Here is a 20,837-nt window from a genome sequence, read left to right on the forward strand (position 1 = left end):
TTAAAAATAACATCCTTGTGGTGAAGCTGGTCGAGGAAAGCCAGCTCAGAAAGCATTGCTTTTATTGGTGACGTCTGAACCAGCTGGGGGGAGGTGGAAAAGTAAGAATTCTGAAGATGGAGTGAAATGGTTGCTGCTGCCCACTGTCCCGGCCCTTCCCTCCAAGTGCTCGGCCTCAGAAAAGGTGTCTTGACAGAGATGTTAATGTCATCAGAGGGAAGGCCAGGCTTAAAAATAGTCCTGAACTTTGAGCGTTATGTAAACAGGAGTCATTACAGATCACGCTCTCTGGATTAGTCATGCATGCTCAGAGCTGACCCAAGTGAGGGGGGAGGTTGCTGGCAAATTATTCAGTGGGTTTTGTGGCCCAAATTTAAATTAGAAGAACCTGGGAAATGAAAATCACACGTTACCCGCTAAAGCAAGCACCTTGGGGTTGGTTTGCGTGATGAGGTCTGTTGAGTTGTGCGAGCAGTCCGGAGAGCGCAGCTCGCGGCAAGGCAGAAGCCACTGCAAGGGGAAGGTTTTGCATCTCCAAAAGGATACTTTTTTTACATGTGGTTCTTCAAGCAGCTGCACAATTTGGTTTTCAGAAGCGAATCCTCAATTTTCTTCCAGATTTGTCACATTTTGAGTGTCTGCGTGGGAGTTCCCACTCTCCCGGGGAAAAAAAAAAAAAAGACAAATTCATCGTTGGGATGTTTATTGGAAAGTGCTGCCTGTGGCGGGCAGCTGGGGTGGATGCTCTGGCGTTTCCCTTCGTGTTTTGCTCTCCTGCTTTCTTTTGTGGCACAGCATTACCGTGGCAAACCCAGGTGTGCACATTATCCCATCGCCGATGCGTGTTGTAGCGTCAGAAGGATGTCACACAGGGCTCTCAACCTTCTCCCCCACTGCCCCGTTGGTGGATGGACCCTTTCTCAGTGTTCCTCCTCGCGCATGCTTGGTGAAGAAGACCGATCAAGATGCCTTAGCGTTTTAATTTGTGCTGCCCTGCCTTCCCGTGGTCGCTGCCGTCCCTGCTCCTGCCTGCTGTGGCCCCAGCCAGGCTGTTCCTACCCACGGACCCTCCGGATGGCCTGAAGAGCTCAGTGGGTTTTGAACAGCAGACGAGGGATTTTTTTCACAGTACAATGTACAAGTGATTTTAATACTTTCTGCTAATAACTCGCACACTTCTATTCCCCCAAGTCCTCTGGCTTTCATATTTGGAGAAGCTCTCGGTTCTCTTTAATTAAAACCTCTTAATACGGCAAGAAGGGTGGGTGCGTGTGGTACAGCTTCATGGGTGGTGGGGCCGCCCTCGAGTCCTCTTCACCTTGGCAGAGGTGCTGGTGAGCACCTGGGAGATGAGGTCTGCAGCTCTCCGTGCCTCTTCAGTGACTCCCTTTTTCAGCAAGAAGTTTATGTGCCTCCGGAGAATAGGACTGGGGAGTAAAGATTTAAATAAAATCTTCTTTTGTGAATTCACCGTTTTTTTCACGTCTGAAGTTCAAAAGATGTTAGTTACTTTTCTGAGGGAATCCCTGCGCTTGAAGCAATGGAAAAACCCACCGTGGCACACGGAGAACTTCATAACATTGAATTTCTGCCTGACGAATAACTTTTGTCACTATCATTTGTTTTCTGAAATATTGACTCTGACACTTCTCAGGCATAATACAAGAAAACTGTCACCTGAGAGGCCAAATGTAATAATACTTGTAAGAGAGACAGAGGAAAGCTTTACGCTTCTCACTTGGTGTTCCTCACCAACAGCCAGCGTTGCAACGTCATACAAAGTAGCAATTTTAGTAGAGTATTAATTTGCCCTAATAGGATTGCTAATGCTAATAGGATTCTGAAGTTTGCCTAAATCAAGTAACTGAAATTATATCTGCTAAAAAAAGTAGTGTGTTTTGTTAATAAAGGATTTCTTCTTGATTACATTTGTTGAGATTTATGTTAGTTCTGGTCAGAAACGAATCTGCTAATTAAAGACTTCCACGGTTACTGCTGTACCGGTGTAGTGCAGTGGAATCCAAATGAATTAAAATCTGTTTCAGTCATATATGGTAGAATCACAGAATCACCCAGGTTGGAAGGGACCTTTCAGATCATTGAGTCCAACCATCGACCTAACTCTGACAAAAGCCATCACTAAACTGTATCTCTCAGCGCTACAGAGAATCTTCATGGTTGGAAAGGACCTTTGAGATCATCAAGTCCAACGAAACCACCTACAATCTCTGCCCTTCAGAGCATGCCCTGAAGTGCCACTTCTAGACGTTTCTTAAATACCTCTAGGGATGGTGACTCAACCCCCTCCCTGGGCAGGCTGTTCCAGTGCCTGACCACTCTTTCAGTAAAGTAGTTCCTCCTAATATCTAATCTAAACCTCCCCTGCCGCAACTTCAGACCATTTCCTCTGGTCCTGTCATTATTCACCTGGGAGAAGAGCCCAACATCCACCTCTCTACACCCTCCTTTCAGGGAGTTGTAGAGGGCTATGAGGTCTCCCCTCAGCCACCTCTTCTCCAAGCTAAACATGCCCAGCTCCCTCAGCCTCTCCTCATATGACTTGGACATCTACTCATCTTTTAAGTACCTCCAGGGCTGGTGAGTCAGCCGCTTCGCTGGGCAGCCTGTTCCAATGCTTGATAACCCTTTTGGTGTGAAAATACCACTGGTAACTGCAATGGGAAAGAAGAGTCTTAAAATGGAGGAAGCTGAGGGCTCCTTCCAGTAGCTCAGCTCTGAAGTCCGGGCTGGACCACAGACGGGGATGCATAAACAGTGTATGAGCCCGGCTGGATACAGCCATTAACGTTGCGCTTGTGAGAAACGGTGTGTAGCGACGTTCAAATGAATCCAGCCTGCTGCTGAGAGGGGAGTGCATTTGTATTTTCTAAACTTCTGCCATCGAGTCCTCTGCCAGGAGCTCTGCGGTGCTCCCCTACACTGCTCTACACCATGGAGTCATCGAACAGACAATTTGCAGAACGAGTAACCTGCATTCTCTGCGCTTCAGCTAATAATATGAACAGCAGCTAGATGTTTTGCACTAGTCCAATATTTATTAGGTGCCATGTTCCTGTTAAGGTTTCGTGCGGAGAGCGTAGCGGGGAGGGTTGGGGGAGGTGCGGTTTTGTCTTGGGAAGACAAACGTGGAATAAAGTTTGCCAGTCAGATCAGCTCTCGAAGAAAGAAGACATATTGTCGGCTTGGTAAGATGTAGTTTCGTGTCTCGAGGCTGTGTAAGTATGCACTCGTGGTGACACTTTGATAGACTGACATGGAGAACATTTTGTACGCTGTGGAAGATACAGAAGTCTAAATAAGTTAAGACAAGTGATGTGCCTTTTAGCCTCCTTCGCTCCCAACCAGAAGCTGCATTTTTAAAAAAAAGCCTTGAAACTTAATATCAGTGTGCAAATATGGGCGCTTCATGGAAAATGTGGCGAGTTCCAGTTTGATTAGTGATTGAACAACTCTTGTTAATTTGGTTTTATGCATATCGCATACTTCTCCTCTTGTGGCATAAATAATAATAGATGTCTTAGTAGAGTCTTTCTTACGCTATATAAGAATTTATTTATACGGCTTTTATAACGATTCTCGTCTACCAAAGTCAGCGGCTGTTTGTTAACTCTGAAATGTGTCTTTTCCCTTAAAGGTCAGCATAAAATCAAGTTCATCCCAGAAATGGTGGGACCTATCTTAGAAATGACGCTTATCCCTGAAACCGAACTTCGGAAAGCTACAATCCCCATCTTCTTTGATATGATGCAGTGTGAATTTCATTCTACTAGAAGCTTCCAGATGGTAAGCAACGAGCTACGGATATTTAAAGTTTGTGAGAAGGATTTAACTGTTCTTTGACAAAAACATAAGAGTTTTTGTTATTTCTTGCTTTTCTAAAGAATAATATAATTATGGATTTTCTATAACTCTTGAGTGGCTATAGAGTTTGCATATGTGGGTTTTAAATTCTTATTGAGGGAAAAATTTGCATGAAGTAAATGAAACCTTTCTTTATGCTACAAAAGGAGAGCAAAGACAGATGTCTTAAATTTTCCCTGTGACTCAGAAAAGGAGTCTGCTGCTGAGTGAAATTGGACATAAAGGAAGCCTGATAGTGTGGCAAAAGAAACTATAACCCTTAAGGGTTTATCATCTCTAGTATCTTACAATTTGGATACTCTACCATTTGATGGATTTTGGAGAGGGGGGAAAAAAGCTATCCAGTCAGTGTCAGTGTTTCTTATGCCAAGCAGACACTGCAAAATCCAAAATACTAGTGTGGCATTTTTATTCTATTTTATTTTAACACGCTGAGGGAAGTCTTTGAATAGGCACCCACAATCTTAACCCTGATAGCATCAACTTTTGAGACAAAAGTGGAATGAAAGAAAGTTTCCCAACATCATTCGTTTGACCTTCTTCCCCTCGAAAGTTCGCCTTACGGGTTGAGTGGAAGACTAGTTAGGCCAGGTCGGGCTATGGTGCAAGCCAACGCAGCTCCTTCACACTGTGAAACTTCTATCCGTTCAGGATACGACCTTGTGGATTTTGCAATAATTCATGTGTTGTTTACTTTTTTTCCTTTATATTGGCATTTAAAGGGCAAATAAATATATCTCCCTTTATATTTCATGTTTCTTGGATGAAAATCTTACCCTTTTCCATACTTCTTTGTGAACTATTATTCGTAACCAGCTCTTAATAAATCTGTAGCCAGAGTAAATGAATATCCGTGTGGCGAGACTTAAGCAAGGGAAATGGCATCGGCTTTATTACTTTGATTTGTTTTGTGCTGGATGGTGTGTGGAAAGGTTGTGAACTGTATTTTGGATCCATCTTAATCACTGCATAATCATTCTTTCATATGTTTGACTCCGATGATACGGTAAAGATTGAAATGCTTGCTGGGATGCCGTTTAAACAGTTTCCTGTCAGATGCTCTCTTTTGTTGCTTGTCATTTTTTATTTGTATGATTATATGGATCATGAAAAATCCGAGGGTAACTTTATAGCTAAATTTATGGACCTATATTTCCTCGACAGAAGGAAACCAGCTTTGCGTGGAATAGTTGGGTGATTTTAATAAATGAACGTCTTAAATATTTCACGCAAATTCTTTTTGCCTTTTGAGAAGAAAAATGCCTCCTGCTTAAGTCAGGGATGTCTTGGATGGTACATACTCAACATATATTTCTGGTGTCAGTATAGCATCTTGCTTTATGGACGTAGCATTGATATGACAGGTGCGGAGGTAATAAACCTTTTTTTCGGTCCGTTTGGAGTGAACAGTTATGTCTAACGGGGAACAATCAATCTGTCCGTTTACGGTTTTGCAGATAATGTAGTTATATAGTTTGCTGAGTATTTCAGCGTGGTCTTTGGGGAATGAAGATCACAGCTTGTGAAAAGCAGAGGACAGGCTAGTTGGGATGAGACCTCTGGAAGTAATCGGGTCCAAACTGCGTTTGGGTTATCCGGGGCCACCTGAAGCTCAGTATTTCCAGTGAGGGAGGTTTCACCACTTCTCTGGGTGACCTGTTCCAATGTTCAAGACTTTTCTTCTATGCAGATGGAATTTCCTTGAATCAACTTGTGCCCGTTGCTGCTTGTGTTGTCACTGTGCACCCTTGTAAACAGAGTAACTCCATCTCCTCTATAACCACCTTTTAGGTCTTGGAAGGCTTGAGTCTGCTTTTCTCTAGGATGAACAAACCCAGTTCCTTCAACCATTCGTTGGGCCAGGTTCTCCAACACTTTGCTCAACTTGGTGGCCCTCAATTAGGCCATCTCCAATTTATCAATGTCTTTTTTGAGCTGGGGGAACCAAAGCTGGATGCAGTATTCCAGCCCAACAAGTGGAATAATCCTGTTGATTCTCTAGCTGTGCTCTTGTTGGTGCAATCGGGGACACGTTTTGCCTCCACTGAAGGGGCACGTTGCTGCTTCATGTTCAGCTTGTTGCCCACCAGGTCCTTTCCAGCAGAGTGTCTTATACTGCTGCTTGCAACTGTGCCATCCCAGATTCAGGACTTTTAAGTTTCTCTTTCTTAAATATCACACAGTTTCTTGTTGGCTGTCTTTCCAACTGTCAAAGCCATGAAACCACCACCCTTGGAGATCAGCAATTTCACCACTTTTCCCACTCACCTTGTAATCCATCTGTCCAGCCTGTATCTTACCAACTTGCCAGCAAGAATGTTTTGAGAGACTGTATCAAATGCATTGCTCAGGTTGTGGCAACCGCAGCTCTTCATCCGCTGAGCAGATACTTTCATCACAGAGGGCAGTCAGGTTCCTCAGATGTGATTTACCCTTGATAAATCCATATTGGCTTTTCCCAATCCCCTTCTCTCCCTTGCTGGACTTCCATGAGCGCTTGCTCCATGGTTTCCTCAGGAACTGAGGTGGGCCTGCCAGGCCTGGAGCTTCCCAGCTCATCTTTTTTGTCTCTTTTGTCTTTAAGTAATAGAAGTAGTTATAAAATAATTTAGCTATTACCAGTACCTAGGCAAGCTTTCATACTTAATGTGTCGGTGTAACGTACTGCGTTATGTCACCTATATGCAACTACCGATTACCATTGTCCAGCATTGCTTTCAAAGAGATCTTCAACATTGAATGGCTGGCTGCTGTTAAACTCATCTGCCAGAAATGCAGTTATCTAACCTTATTAGTCACATCAACAGGGGTTTAGATCGGCTCTGCTTCTCCAGCAGATGTATAAACCTCATGATTTGTGGGGGAGGAATTTAAATTTTTTGCAGAGCTTCTATTGCGGTGATGGCTTGTGTTACAAACAGACAGCTTTCCCCATGGCGGTTTTAATTTCAGTATGAATTGGTTTGCCTGTAAAACCAGTAACAGACAGAATGGGGGGTTTTGTTCTTCCAGTATATATAGCCCTGGGAAAAAACAGAAATTCCTCTGGTTTTTACGGAACTAAATTAAAAGCCGACTGAATTAAAAGCTGGAGTTGCCCATTTTTGTCCTCTCCCTCTTAAGGTGCTTTGAAGCCTATATAAGGCTTCAAAGTATCCTGTACCTCAAAGCATGAATCTGATACTAAAGTCAGTGCGGGACTGAAGCTCCCTATAGAAGAAAATGCCTCTTTCTCCGCTCGGCTTTTTTCCCTTTGCCTGTTTTACTCGCGAACCCTCCAGATCAAAGGGAATATGTCAGAGCCACAGGAGCGATGAAAGAGAATTGGTTGGATTGTGCAAGGCCTGGTCAGGTGAGCGTGATGGATCCCGTGGTGACAGCAGGAGAGAAGGCTCATCACGAAACAATCATTCAGCTGAAGTGTGGAATTTGGAGCATAAAAAAACCCAACCTCTTGATTTTGCTGCCTGTTCCTTCCAGCTGTCGCTCGCTCTGGCTCCGTTTCCTACGAGCACTCCTGTTTCGTCCCCTGAACTTTTAACTTACCTTTTCTGGACCTGTGTCACTGCTGAGGTAACGTTCTGCTTGTTTTGAGTTGAACGAGTTCATAGAGCGGTGCCAGTGCAGGAACTGGTCCAAAAGAGAGCGTGGAGGAAGTGGGAGGAGGCAGGAGGAGGTGTTGGGTAGGTTCTCCCTGGCTCATGGCACTGCATCATCATATGATTTCTTTTAGCTGATCTGGCACAAAGTAATTAGTAGAACTAGCTTACTATTAAAAAAAAAACCTATTAGCAAAATAAGGTAAGGGACCGAGTCAGAAGCACTACTCCAGCCTGTCTTCCCCAGCATAATTACATTTCTCATCAAGTAGGAAGGAAGGAAGAACCCTTATCCTTCAAAGTCGAAGCTGAGAGGTGCACGCCCCCACTCCGCAGTAGCGAGCAAGAAGAAATTAGAAGCCCCAAATGTCTAGTTCTCAGACTGCACAGCATTACTAAGGGGAATCATCAGTGTCTGGTGGCGTTAGCGTCAGCGAGATCAGCATACAGGCTCCAGCATGTGTTCTTACCCTCTTAGAGTTGTGTAAAAGTAACGATCTGAGGAAAGAGCCCCAGAAATGCAGCAGCACATCTGTCCTGCTTTCTGCAAACTGGAATGACACTTTAGGATAATGGAACCATAGCCAAAAAAATAGAAAACCGATATAGAAATACATAAGCAATGAATGCATAATGCAGAATCATATAGAAATGCATAATAAGTGAGTGCATAATGCCTGTGATTACTTAAATAAAACCATGGGTGCAGCTGAAGTAGTGAAGAGAATTAAATGAGTAAAGACCAGAAGAAATAAAGGGGAAACCCTTTTAATTCACTTCTAACATTTAACAATGAAACCTAGTATCATCGAGATGGTCATACCAGGATTTTTACTTGCAGTGTAATTTCATGTCGGCTACCAATGAATTTCAAATTGATATCATTCCCCTTAATGAGAAGTACCTAGTTTATCTGAGTCTCCTTTGACTTTTAGAACCCGTAATTCCTTATTAAGTCATTTTACCATTTCTGAGCCCCGTGTTAACTGCCCTTTCCCCGTGCCGTGGATTTGCAGAGAGAACACAAGTTGATGGCTTGTCCAAGTTTCTGTGATGCTGCAGATTCTCCTCTGTGATCCCACAGAGCGTGCAAATTCAAATGAGTCAGCCCACACACAGGATTGATTTCAATAAGTAACATTTGTAGTTATCTGCGGTTGAAATGTAAACGTGTAAGTTTTTCTTGTTTTCTGGCCTTTTGGAGAATATCGGTTCTCCAAGAATATTGGAATATTTAGAGAATATTCCTCTCTCACCCCACCCGACGAGCAAGGGAGAAAGGCAATGCAGTAAGTCTAGAGACCTCCAAAAATCACCAAATATTAAATGGCTGTTTGCCTCCCAGAACGCTGTGGGGAAATAGGAAAGGGAACAGATGAAACTGGTGGGAATTACCACCAACGTTCATAGCAGCCTTCGAACAAAGTTCTGCCGTACTTGTGTGCTATTTCTGTGTTAGGACTAATTTCTAGTGGTGTTATCTGTCACTTCAGCTTTATATGGCAAATCCATTATTATCCCGTATCAAAACAAATTTATAGCAGCTTGGAGGATTGAAAGTCCTCCTCATCTACAGCTAGATTAAATTGTCAGTCAGTGCTACAAATATAGCCCGACCACACTTTAGGTAAACCTAAAACCAAAAGCGATTACTTGAGCTGACACTTGAAGACACTAGGTAGCTTACATTGATTTATTTTCTCCAGATGGGAGATTGTAACAGACAGATGAGGTACTGGATATACTCTTTCCTCAAGTTCAAACACACATCCTAAAGGGAAGCTGAGATCTCGATCAACTGTAAGGAAAAGTTGATAATAATTTCCTGTAATCTTCCTAACATCACCCCTCAAGCTCCCACTGTCAACAGAAAGACAGGAATCTCAACTTATTGATGGTGCCAGATATACCCCCGCAGCCTCCAGAAGGAGCCTCAGCCAGTGTCACTGGCCGTAAAGTAAACACGGAAAATTTGGCACTTCTTCACTTGAGAGTAAATTCCATCACAATAATTGCAGGACTACTTTGTGCTATTTTATGCTTTAAGGCGGGGGGGGGGGGAAGAAAAGGAAAAATTATGGTTTTATCAACGGATGCTAGATGTGGTGTCCCAGAGCCATTAGTTTGTGCAGCTCCCAGACCACGTTCTTACTCCCATCGTGGGAGACAGTAGCTCTATAAACCTCAACTTGTGTTGATGAAACCTTCTCCTGTGGAAAGATCGTGGAAGGAATTTTAACGGTGTGAAATAATGTTTAGTCGTCTGGCTTGCATGATCTGCATCGTATCGGTTCCTCAAGAAGTATCGAGAATGATTGAAGAGCAAAGATATTGTTAATAGTCCTTAAAACCCCAGAAATGCCTCAAGTCTATCTCTGTTCAACCCAAGAGGGCCATTAGGGAAATGGCCCAACAAAGCCTAGATTTACAGAAATCTAAGTAAAATTGATATCAGGAAGATACTCAAGATCCTGTATGACAAATGTAATTGCTCTTCTTCTTATGAGTAATCTCTTGCTAAAAAATATATCACCTAAAGGGCTCACGCTGGCAACAAGTGTCATTTTTCACATCGGTATAGAAAGTCAATTTCTTTCTGGTCTCATTAAAGAACATGAATTTTGTGACTTCTTTGTTTCATCATTGTGTTGCCTCAGTGGTTTACTTGACACGTCCTTGTACTACGGGAACGTGTTTCAGCTTGTGTTTGCTTCTTAGAGGGGGTGGATTGCATTATTCTTCCTTTTTCCATTTTCCTGTCATTTTTTGAATAATGGATTCATTGTATTAAAACCCTTATTTCACTTCACTTTTCATTCATTTCTTCGCAAGGCAAGTAGTGAGGGAGTGAAACAGGTTGCCCAGAGAGGCTGTGTAATTGTCCGTCCATGGAGATGTTCAGTGCTTGGCGAAGCAAGTCACAGTTGGTCTGATCTACTATTGGCAATGATCCTGCATCACCTGGGAGGTTGGACCAAATGACCTTCAAGGTCTCTTCTAGCCAGTGTTTCTGGCGTTTTGTGGATTGTTTGAAGTACCTTTGAAATGTTTTAATCCGAGGTTTGGGGTTTTCATCTTTAAAAGAGTGTCGCATAATAATAAAAATTGTTTTATGTTAGAATAACTGTTGGTTGGGTACTTGGTTGATTTTACCGCTGTATGCGTGATACAGTCTGTAGTTCAGGTTTCCTGACGGCTCACGTTGTTAGACTGTACCCTGAATTTGCTCCGAGCGGTAAGAGAGCAGGACTTCTTCTGCCGTCATTCATCATGATAGCTTGTCGTCACTGAGCTCAGAGCAGAGGGCATTTTCTCTGTTTGTAAGAGAATTCTGGGGGGCTGCCAGAGAGCGTGTAAAAATAAATTTCTCAATTCAAATGCAGAGGACCAAAAGTCTGGGGTTGCATCTGAAGGTAGGAACATGCAGTGAACATTACTACAGTTAATGCTGAGAAGAACATGGGCTCTCTGCAGGGACTTTTTTTCCTCCTGGGACGTAGATTGTGATTTTTGCCTTTTGGCATAGATATCAGCTACATCTTTATCACATGACCTTTGCTGCAACGGTCTTTGAGGTTGTCCTTGTTGCCTCCTTGCGGTTGTTCCCCGTGAAAGAGTAGCCCTGCTGACAAAGACTTGGGGATACTGGTGGATGAAAAGCTGGATATGAGCCACCAATGTGCACTCGCACCCCAGAAAGCCAATCATATCCTGAAGGAAGCATGGCCAGCAGGGCGAGGGAGGTGATTCTGCCCCTCTCCTCGGCTCTCCTGAGACCCCACCTGCAGTGCTGTGTCAAGCTTTGGACTCCTCAGCACAAGAAGGACATGGACCTGTTGGAGCAGGGCCAGAGGAGGCCACGAAGGTGATCTGAGGGCTGGAGGCCCTCTGCTGTGAGGACAGGCTGAGAGAGTTGGGGGTGTCCAGCCTGGAGAAGAGAAGGCTCTGGGGAGACCTTATTGTGGCCTTCCATTACCTAAAGGGGGCTACAGGAAAGATGGGGACAGACATTTTAGCAGGGCTTGTTACGATAGGATGAGGGGTAACGGTTTTAAACTAAAAGAGGGTAGATTTAGGCTAGCTATGAGGAAGAGATGTTTTATGCTATGTATGGTCCATCTCTGGCCCAGGTTGCCCAGAGGGGTGGCAGATGCCCCATCCCTGGAGGCATTCAAGGCCAGGTTGGATGGGGCTGATCTAGTTGAAGATGTCCCTCCTCATGGCAGGGGGGTTGGACTAGATGGCCTTTAATCATCCCTCCCAACCCAAACAATTTTATGATTCTAATTAACAAAAGTCTAATTTTGCTTACAGGCTTTCACCAAAAGCCTGCCCTCTCCAGTTCCAGAGAGCCCTTTTACGGATGGGGCAGCGTTTGATGGCTTTGACAGAGGAGCTAATACTGTTGTCACTAAAGTAGATATTTTGATCAGTGGAAATAATTTATAAAAAACAAGAAATGCTGCTATCTTACTGGTACGAGTCAAGAGGTGGGAGGAAAGCTCGTGGCTCGAACAGAGGTGCAGGAGCAGGTCCGTAGGCTGCGGCTGAGCCCGGTGGTTGTGGAAGGGCGTCCTGGGTCTGGAAGCAGACGCAGCTACAGACAGTCCATTCCTTTTTCGTTCGTACATTATGTGCCGTTAATATTAACTGCAGATGCAAAGTACATCTCTTGACATTTACAAAAAGTTAGTAGGCTTTGTTCTTGTGCAGGTGGCCCTTTGCTTCTCCTCGGCAGAGTTAAGCAAGTGACAGTAGAAAAACCGTTCTGTCAATAACCGCCCACTCTGACCAATGGGCTCCCAGGGCCCTGCCACAGGCTCCCGTCTCGCCCGGGCTCTTCTGCTCAGGTGTCTTGACAATAGGTTGTGTCACTAATGGCGTGGATGTCTGTGCTTATTTAATGAAGAATTAGGAATTAGATGACTAGACCAATTCGTTACGTAGCAGCCGGCCCAGAGTGAGCCTTCCTGCGCTCACAGGTCTCGTTGCTTCCCAACCTGGGCCCGAGGGGATGTGACAGCAACGGGTAAAACCCTGGGTGATCATTAAAAAAAACACTTTGCATTTAAAGTATATTCTAATGCCCGCTTAATTTGCGTTCTTTTATTATTGTACAAATAAAATACTGCTCCTAAGTTGTTTGAAACAACTTCCTTCCCCTTTGCAGTGACTTATTAACAGGTTTGTTAATTGAGTTGGGCCCCACTGTGAGGCAATGTCTGTGTGCTGCGAGGGGATGTGAGCGGTGCTGGGATGTGCAGCCGCCTGCGTTCTCCAGCCTCAGGCGTTGTACAGCCTCTCTCACGGAGCTTTCAGCACTTTTTGCATTTTACTTTTGTTGCTATTACCGTTATTGCAGGGGACATTCTGTCCCTGGCTTTGTGTCCTCTTTTTCCCCGCCCTCATTCTTGTCATTAATCTCCTTATTTAGTTTTTCGTAATGCAAATATTTACACGCCATTTAACAACATGACCGATGATTTCTTCGGCAAAAAAGTCCTTGTAGGACAGCCCATCATCATGGATAGCCTAATGCCAGAGACTGCAATCTCTTAAAGTCAATCAAGCTTTGAAATAGTGGCTAACCGTCTCTCCGAGATACCCAGCCAATCTGTGAACCATTGAGGCTACAGTAATAAAGTGAAATATTTGCCATCTGATTATTTACGCTTGCTTTGTTTAATTATAGTTTGAAAATGAGATCATCACGAAACTGGATCATGAAGTGGAAGGAGGCAGAGGAGATGAACAGTACAAAGTGTTATTTGACAAAATGTAAGTGTTGATCAGCGGCGAGATTTATGTCACAGTAAAGTCAGGAGGGAGAGCAATTAGACTACAATGAACTTTGTAGCCCAGAAATAATTAAAATCTGTTAATGATGCACAATATTTAAAATTGCACCTGAGTCAAGGTTTTTTCTGGGTGTGATTAACAAGGCGAATGTAATTGGTTTTTCAGTCTCTTGGAGCACTGCAGGAAACACAAATACCTCGCTAAGAGCGGAGAAACTTTCGTGAAACTTGTTGTCCGCTTGATGGAGAGGTTGCTGGACTACAGGACCATAATGCACGACGAGAACAAGGAGAACCGCATGAGCTGTACCGTCAACGTGCTGGTAAGCAAGAAGTCGCCAGCCTGAAATGGTTACTGCATTCTTAATTTTACGCCTTTAACAAAAGATCCGTGTTGGGGTTATCATGAAAGTTTGAAATACTTTGGGTTTTTTTTTTTCCTTTTTTAATGAAAGTGAATCTATGGAGACATGGGTGGTTACTTCTTTAGCTGATTCTGAGGAAAAATTTTTTAAGAAGAAATGTTTCAGGGCCTGATTTCTGAGCGCTGTTCATTGACATTTACAACTGATGTATGAACAACTTTATTCAGAAAAACACTTTGACATATAGAACTCTGGAGTAATAGGCGGTTTATTACCAAAATTTTCATGCATTTGCAATCCCATTTGTATTCTGCTTACTGCTCGGCTTCCATATTCTAAATTTGTGAAGAAATGTGAGCGTTACTGTTTCGTTCACAGCAGAAAAAGCTGGGGTTGTTTTCCTTACTGATGTGAAATTTCCTCCTCTTAGTTCCAGAAATTCTGGAGTACCTACTCTATACTGCAAACCTGTGTCCGTTTAGGCGAGACCTGGACGCAGTAGGAGTTGTCCCCGTAGCAGGCACATCATGCTCTTCGGTGGAAGCGTTAGTGTGTGGGATTTTACTAGCATAAAATCAGTGCACATGGAAAAACGATGCCAAAATAAATTTTAGAGACCCCCAAACATAGTACTGGCTAGATCTGATTTTTTCCAGTAGGACTCAACATTAAATGGAATTTGAGTTAGAAACCCCTGCCAGTTCACACCAGGCCAGGTAGGAAATAAAAAATCACATACACCATATGCTCTAAAACATGACAATAATTTATAAAACTGGGGAAATTTCCTTCGGAAGGTGAATTAATTTCTTCTTCCCGTCGTCGTAATACTGGGAGTCTCCTCCTGCTAATTCTCACCACACCAAGGGCAGGGGACCGATGGCACACTTGGGGCTTGGTTCTGTTTTCTCTCAGTGTCTCTAACAGCATCTCCTGATGCTGATTTTTGTCATCTGGATTTTTCGAGTGTTTGCAGAGGATAAATTTTGTAGGCGATTTACTGCTGTTGGGTTAAATCACCGTGAGATATCCACACACAGCCCGGCCGCTGAAGTCTGCGGGAAATGCAGGAAAGCATCTCAGGGCAGAACTTTCCTTCCTTTTCAGTAGGCGTGATTTAAAACTTTCGCTTGATTTTAAAGTCCCATTTGCCCTCTAGGGCCAACTCAGTCTTTTCATCATTCTCCCGGCACCTGAAGTGAAATTTATGCCTTTGCAAAAATCCAACCCAGGGCTGATACTCAGCACAATTCCCACCTGAGGTCTCAAAGAGTTCTTAATTGGGACTTTAATGATGCAGAGGCTTTCACAGGATTAAATTTGTCTGTATGGACTATAGTTTAAGTCAGAGGTTTTGATATGCATTTAAGCCAGTGCTGTTGTTAAAAAAATATATAAAAGAAAACCTTATCGGTTCCCTCAGCTGCTTGTTGCTGCTCCCGACAATCCTGGTGAAAGCAAACATGCCACCAAGGGAGCAGAGCAGATCCCAGGAAGGATCTTGCTGAAAGCTCACACTCTTCCCCGCCAGTTATTTTTCATCCCCAACAGTTTGTGGGCCCGTTCGCGGCAGGGCCACCAGCGTGTGGGCCAGCATGGCACGAGGGGGACCTGGGAACCTGCACCCAAAGATGGGGCAGAAGCAGGGACGGCGTTCTGGGGGAGAGGGGACTGTAGTAAATGTCACTTGTGTCAGTGCCAACCTGCTGCCCAAGCCTCTTCCCGGTTTGTTTGGTTGGATGTTGCTTCTGGAGTTCCATCAGAAGGGCAGAGGAGCTGTCAGCAATATTAGGGTAAAATGGGTTTACGTTGTTGATCCACCAAACTCGGAAATCTCTTCTACTTCAAAAAACCAAACAAAACACAACTGAAAAAACCAGCAGACATTTTCCATGTGGTTCAGTTTGTCTTTTGAGTTGAACTCAAAACCAGTGAGCAGTTACTCAACTAGAATGGTATATCCACTGAATAATCCGTCATTTCCAACTCCGGTATGTGGATTCTGTCTTGTATTTCCGTTCTCTTTGAAGGGCTTGTGCATCTGTTAGTACTGGGCTTGGCCATCTAGTAGTGGCTACTCAAGACTGGTTTAATTTAGCATTGAAACATCATTGTAATTCGGTGAGGGAGAAATTTCTTTGTATTTTGTTTTCTTAGATGTATTTTAACTTTTGAAGGGAAACTTTAAATTAGATTCAGAAATGCCTTTAATATCTCGCTCAATTTATCATATCTCGCATTTACAATATTTGTAGTGTTAACTAGTTTATCTCAAGACCGGAGGCATTCAGACATTTCTGAAGAGGGTGATGATAATGTGTGGCTTATGAAACCAGATAAATAACACTAATCTAACTTTTTATTTCCACAGAAACTGTTAGAATTCAAGGGCAGATGATGTATTGCTCAACTAAGGCTCGGAGTTTTAAATCCATAGAACAACTGTTGCTTAAAAATTACGGTTTTGTATATTACGAAATTTCAACTGAAAATGGTTAATGATGTGTGACTTGCAAATGCCAGAAGCAAATTTCTAGCAGTACTATTCTTGCAAATTCTTAACCTTTGCAATGAGACATAAGCCCTAATACGCTACATCATGAAACATCACAGCATTAGACTTTATAAGTTAAATAAGTTGTGCTCCATGTCTAGAGGCAAATTTCATTTTGCGGTTTTGAGGTTGATGTTACGCAATTATGAATTTTTAATTTCGAGCATGTTCTGTGTGCATTCCAGGCTGTGAAATCAAAGACTTCGTAACAAAATTATGTTGTTTTGCAGAATTTCTACAAGGAGATTGAGAGAGAAGAAATGTACATAAGGTTTGTAAACACCACCAGTGACAAACTCTGCTTGACTTACTGTAGTGTAATTGGAGAAAATTAAGTTCATATTAAGCAGTCACTTGGGGGCCGGAGGATAAAAAGTAATGAAAAACCATACCTTTTCTGAACCTAAAGTTTATTCAAGGGCTTATCTTCAGTGAGAACAGTGAGCATGAGAAATTAGTCGTGAGATTGTTGTTGTCCCCCTTCTCCACCTCCTATATTGTGATGAACACTGAAATGCTCCTGAGTGTTGTCACGTGAGAATAATAAGCAAGTCAAAAGAAAACTGAGCGAAGAAATAATTTCCCTTCCTGGTGAGGTATAAAATACGTGACTTGGGGTAAAAAGGGCTATTAAATAATACCAAGACTGATACTTATTTTAAATTTAAAGCTTTTAGGAACCTTTCAAAATCTATTTTCACGCAAAGTCGAAACGGAAATGTGTTGTTGTGCTTTTTGTAAACCTCAGGGTTCCTGGTCGTCTATTTGTACTTTGGCTTAAAATTGGCTAGACCGTTGTGCTAAAATGATGAAGCTTGTGTTTTTACTGCTATTTTAGGTGTCTAAATATTATTCATGAATTCATTCTCAGGTGCTTGTTACCTTTTTGGAAGAATTTTCATTTGTGAATTCGCTTCCTGTTGCTTAAATGGTTTTAGTGATTGCTTTATTAATTTGCAAAAAGAAAATAAAATCCAGAAGAAGGCAGGATTGATAACTGTGGACAAACGTGAAGTTCTGAGTCGTAGGTCTGCCCTATTCAGCATCTTTTTATAGACAAATTGTCTCTCACTGTCAACCCCCACCCAAATTCCTAATTCTGTTGACAAACTTACAACGTGTCATAATGAATATCAAAGTTCTCTATTTTCTTCGGCTTTTTCAAAAAGTCATTTTAATAGTTTTCTGTTGTTTTTTTTTCTTTTTAAATTGTCACTGAAAAAACCCAACAAACAAATGAAGAATATCCCCTTCCAGAGGTGTGATGATGTTGAAGTTAAGGAAGAAGACGTATATCTGTATCCATAACAATTACAGCAATATCTCTTGCGCAAAACCCGTGTTGGATTCATTAGGCATCACAAGTCATTTATTTGTATTGGAAAAAAAAACACAACGGAGATGCAAATGGTCCTAAAGGTTGTCTGCACACAGATATACGAGCTTTAATTAAACCCATATATATTTACTTGTTTGAAGATAGAGTTGAACTGTTTTAGTCTTCAAAATAAGTTATTTAGTAACGTTTAAGAACCAACCTTTTTTTAGAACTACTGTTTTTATTACTTGCAGGTATTTGTACAAGCTGTGTGACCTGCACAAAGAATGCGATAACTATACGGAAGCTGCCTACACGTTGCTTCTGCATGCGAAGCTGCTTAAGGTGAGCACCAAAACACATGGCGCGATTTGAAAACCATCTGAGCAGTAACCACTCGCGGCATTGCTTGTCGGCCTTTAGAACGTCTCCACTTCAAACCGGTTGTCGACTAGGGGCTGCTTCTTAGGTCAGTTTTCTCTTTAGCGCGTGTAAAAGCAGCTCTCTGCCATCCGTGTGTGCCAGGGCGTGCTTTATTCATCTTCAGTTGAAACAAGTCAAGTCAAGACTGCAAGTTATAAATTGCAAAGCTGTTATTTGAATTTCTTTTAATTATCAAAATGATGTAATGCGTCTAAACACGTATTTGAATAAATCAGGTCTCCCCAGAATTGTTTTTGCAAAGGCAATACGAGGGAGTGCTGGAGACTGTCCTCCAGTGCTCCTGGGTATCTGTAGATTCAGTTTTGATTTCGGAAAATTAGAGAGATTCAAATGGTCTCCTTTCCAAGTTCATGTCTTTAAAAGGTACGTGTAATTTTAACGCAGTGTTACACAGTTCATAGCACATTTAAGAGGCGTAACCATCTTGTTATTCTTCAGGGAACGTTTTGGTGTAACCTGCAATATATATAAATGAAATGTCATCTATACAAAGTACACGTAAATAAAGCACGTGAGTTTTTAACACTGCGCAGTGTCAGTCAGAAATGTAATGAAGCCGTATTTCATAAGCATTAATCTCACTGAAGACTTTGTGGATAGATGGTGTTGTCCCTAACATCTTGTTTAGGTGATTGTGGCACTAATGTGCAGCATGAGCCAACCCCGTTCCCGGCGGGACCGTATGGAAGGATGCTGCGCTTCACAGCAGACGCTTGTGTCGTGAAATCGCTTGTTTAATGTAGCCTAGTCATCACCAAATCACTAGCAAGGGGGTTTATGTTTTAATTTTAAAAAGTAGTCAATAGAAAAAGTAAAAATCTGAATTTGATAAGAGTTAGTATTTTCTCAAGCATTTGCTTTGGTCCCATTCTTCTTCCTCACACCTCACCCACAGGGAAATCTTTATTTCTCCAGGAGACCTGGGTCTCTTTCTGCTCCCATCAAGGATGGTAGCACCCGTGGTCATATGGGTCTGGGTCAGGGACAGAATAATAAATAATATTCTATTTCAGAGAAATATTTCGTGAGAAATAACCTATTTCTATGGCGAGTGTGTGCAACCTTCGGTATTATTGCAAGCCTTTGGTATTACTACAGAAACTGTGCTAATGGGGCCCCGTTTCGTAGAGGGATATTATCTCATTCTAAGCAGCGAATTGTTCTTAGCAATCCTTGATTTAATCTAAGCAATCCCAAGCGAAATGCGGGTATAAAATATCTGTTTTGAGAAGTTGGGAAGTGGAAGGTGTTAAATGAAATGCTTCTAACGGATGCGCTGAGAATTATTCGTACCTCAAAACCAAATAAACTGCATCCAAGCTGTAATGAGACTAAATATGATGCAGAGTGTACATGTGCAGTTTAAATTAAGACACTCTGAAATGCATTTACTGTATTTAAAAATAAACAGAGGGTTATTACCCAAGAAGACATCAGTAAGATTCATGTGGAGTGCAAAAGCACTGTAGCAATACCTTTATTCGTTACTAAAAGCCGGGGCAGTTGTTGGACGCAGCCTGCTGGATGCAGTCATTTCTTTGGGAATGACATTGTCTGTGCCCAGAGGTGTCGGTGGGGGGCAAAGACATGCGGAGACGGCCCTGACACCTTCGGTCCCGCAGACGGCTGCCCACGGTCGCCTGCGGGTAGAAGTAACTCGCTGAATCTGGCTCTAAAGATGGCTCTTGTTCCCTCAAGGGACGTAAAACAGGACTGCCAAATTGTGTAATTCCTCCTCATCACGCTTCACGTGAACGAGCCTTTTAGAGAGGATCAAGTGTTCATTCCCTTCCACAGGTGCTGCCTTTCCTGGAAAAACGATGGAATGAACCATGCCGTAAAATGTCATTCAAACTTTTACCTGTTACAGCTTGGACTTGTTGGTCAATATGCTGTATGTGAGCTTACATTAGAGTTTAGCCAATTTTAGTGTTTCTTACAGAATGTCTGCAGGGACCAGATGAGTATCTTAATGCACTGCTTTAATTTACTGGAAACAAAAATCCAGTTTTCTTTTCTTCTAATGCAAATCGATACAAGATGGCAAATATAAGGGTAATATTTATCACAGGTTTTCATCACTAAGTGGATGGTTGTTTATAAATATAATTACGTTGTAGTTTGGAATTATTTTATTATAGAAGTGTATCGATCTGTCTAACACACTGTCCTGTTACTACCAGTAGTCGGCAGTGGATGGAGGAGCTCAGTGTCGCTTGAGAAGCAGCAAAACTGTGGTGTCTGTAACTTCAAGCAATGGAGTTTTTTTTTCTCAAACCTTGAGGAGAGGATTTTCAATGACGCTCGTCATTGGCATGTATTTCCTCACGGTGATTTTAATGGGATCACGTTTAGGTCAAGCCTGAGAGTTCTGGAGAATCTCACCTTTATATTTGTGAGAAGGCTGGCTCTGTGGAGAGAGAGCCACCATCTTTTTCTCCGGATCCCTGCAAGCTGATGAAGCACGCTTAACAAAAGAGAGTTTTATTTTTTAACCCATTTAGTCAAAATTAAGGTGTTCCAAACTAACAGAAGATTGCGGCTCTTCGTAGGTTGAAAAAAATGCTGTAGCATTGCAGACTGGGTGACGTTTGTGCTGCTCAGAAACACAGCTTTGCGGTACAAAGTTGTCAAAGTTGTCTGCTTTAGGCAAACACAAACGTTCTGGCCAAATTAAGTAACTGGGTGGACTTTAACAACGTATAGTAGGTAAAACTGGATGATGGAACAGCAATTCTGTCAATAAATCTGAGTTGCTGATCTTTGGGTGAATTTCTTCTTTTCCAAAAGTTACACTATTCTATCTCTGTGGGCCGTTCTCCTTCTATAGCAACTTTGATTTTCAGAGAAGAAAGTGAAAAGCTCTTTAATTAATTT

The 20,837-nt window shown here is 42.5% G+C and overlaps 1 protein-coding gene across 2 annotated transcripts in view; it reads left to right on the plus strand.

Moving 5' to 3' along the window:
- Positions 1–20,837, plus strand: part of DOCK1 (dedicator of cytokinesis 1) — a 324,129-nt gene that overhangs the window by 243,061 nt on the left and 60,231 nt on the right. For both annotated transcript variants that reach the window (XM_074593014.1, XM_074593017.1), the window contains exons 33-37: positions 3,656–3,804; positions 13,174–13,259; positions 13,446–13,602; positions 16,429–16,469; positions 17,771–17,861. In XM_074593014.1, coding sequence (XP_074449115.1) covers positions 3,656–3,804; positions 13,174–13,259; positions 13,446–13,602; positions 16,429–16,469; positions 17,771–17,861 — 524 coding nt within the window. The remainder of the gene's footprint in view (positions 1–3,655; positions 3,805–13,173; positions 13,260–13,445; positions 13,603–16,428; positions 16,470–17,770; positions 17,862–20,837) is intronic.

The sequence above is a fragment of the Larus michahellis genome, chromosome 6 (genome assembly GCF_964199755.1).
Source record: "Larus michahellis chromosome 6, bLarMic1.1, whole genome shotgun sequence".
In the NCBI taxonomy this organism is placed as follows: domain Eukaryota; kingdom Metazoa; phylum Chordata; class Aves; order Charadriiformes; family Laridae; genus Larus; species Larus michahellis.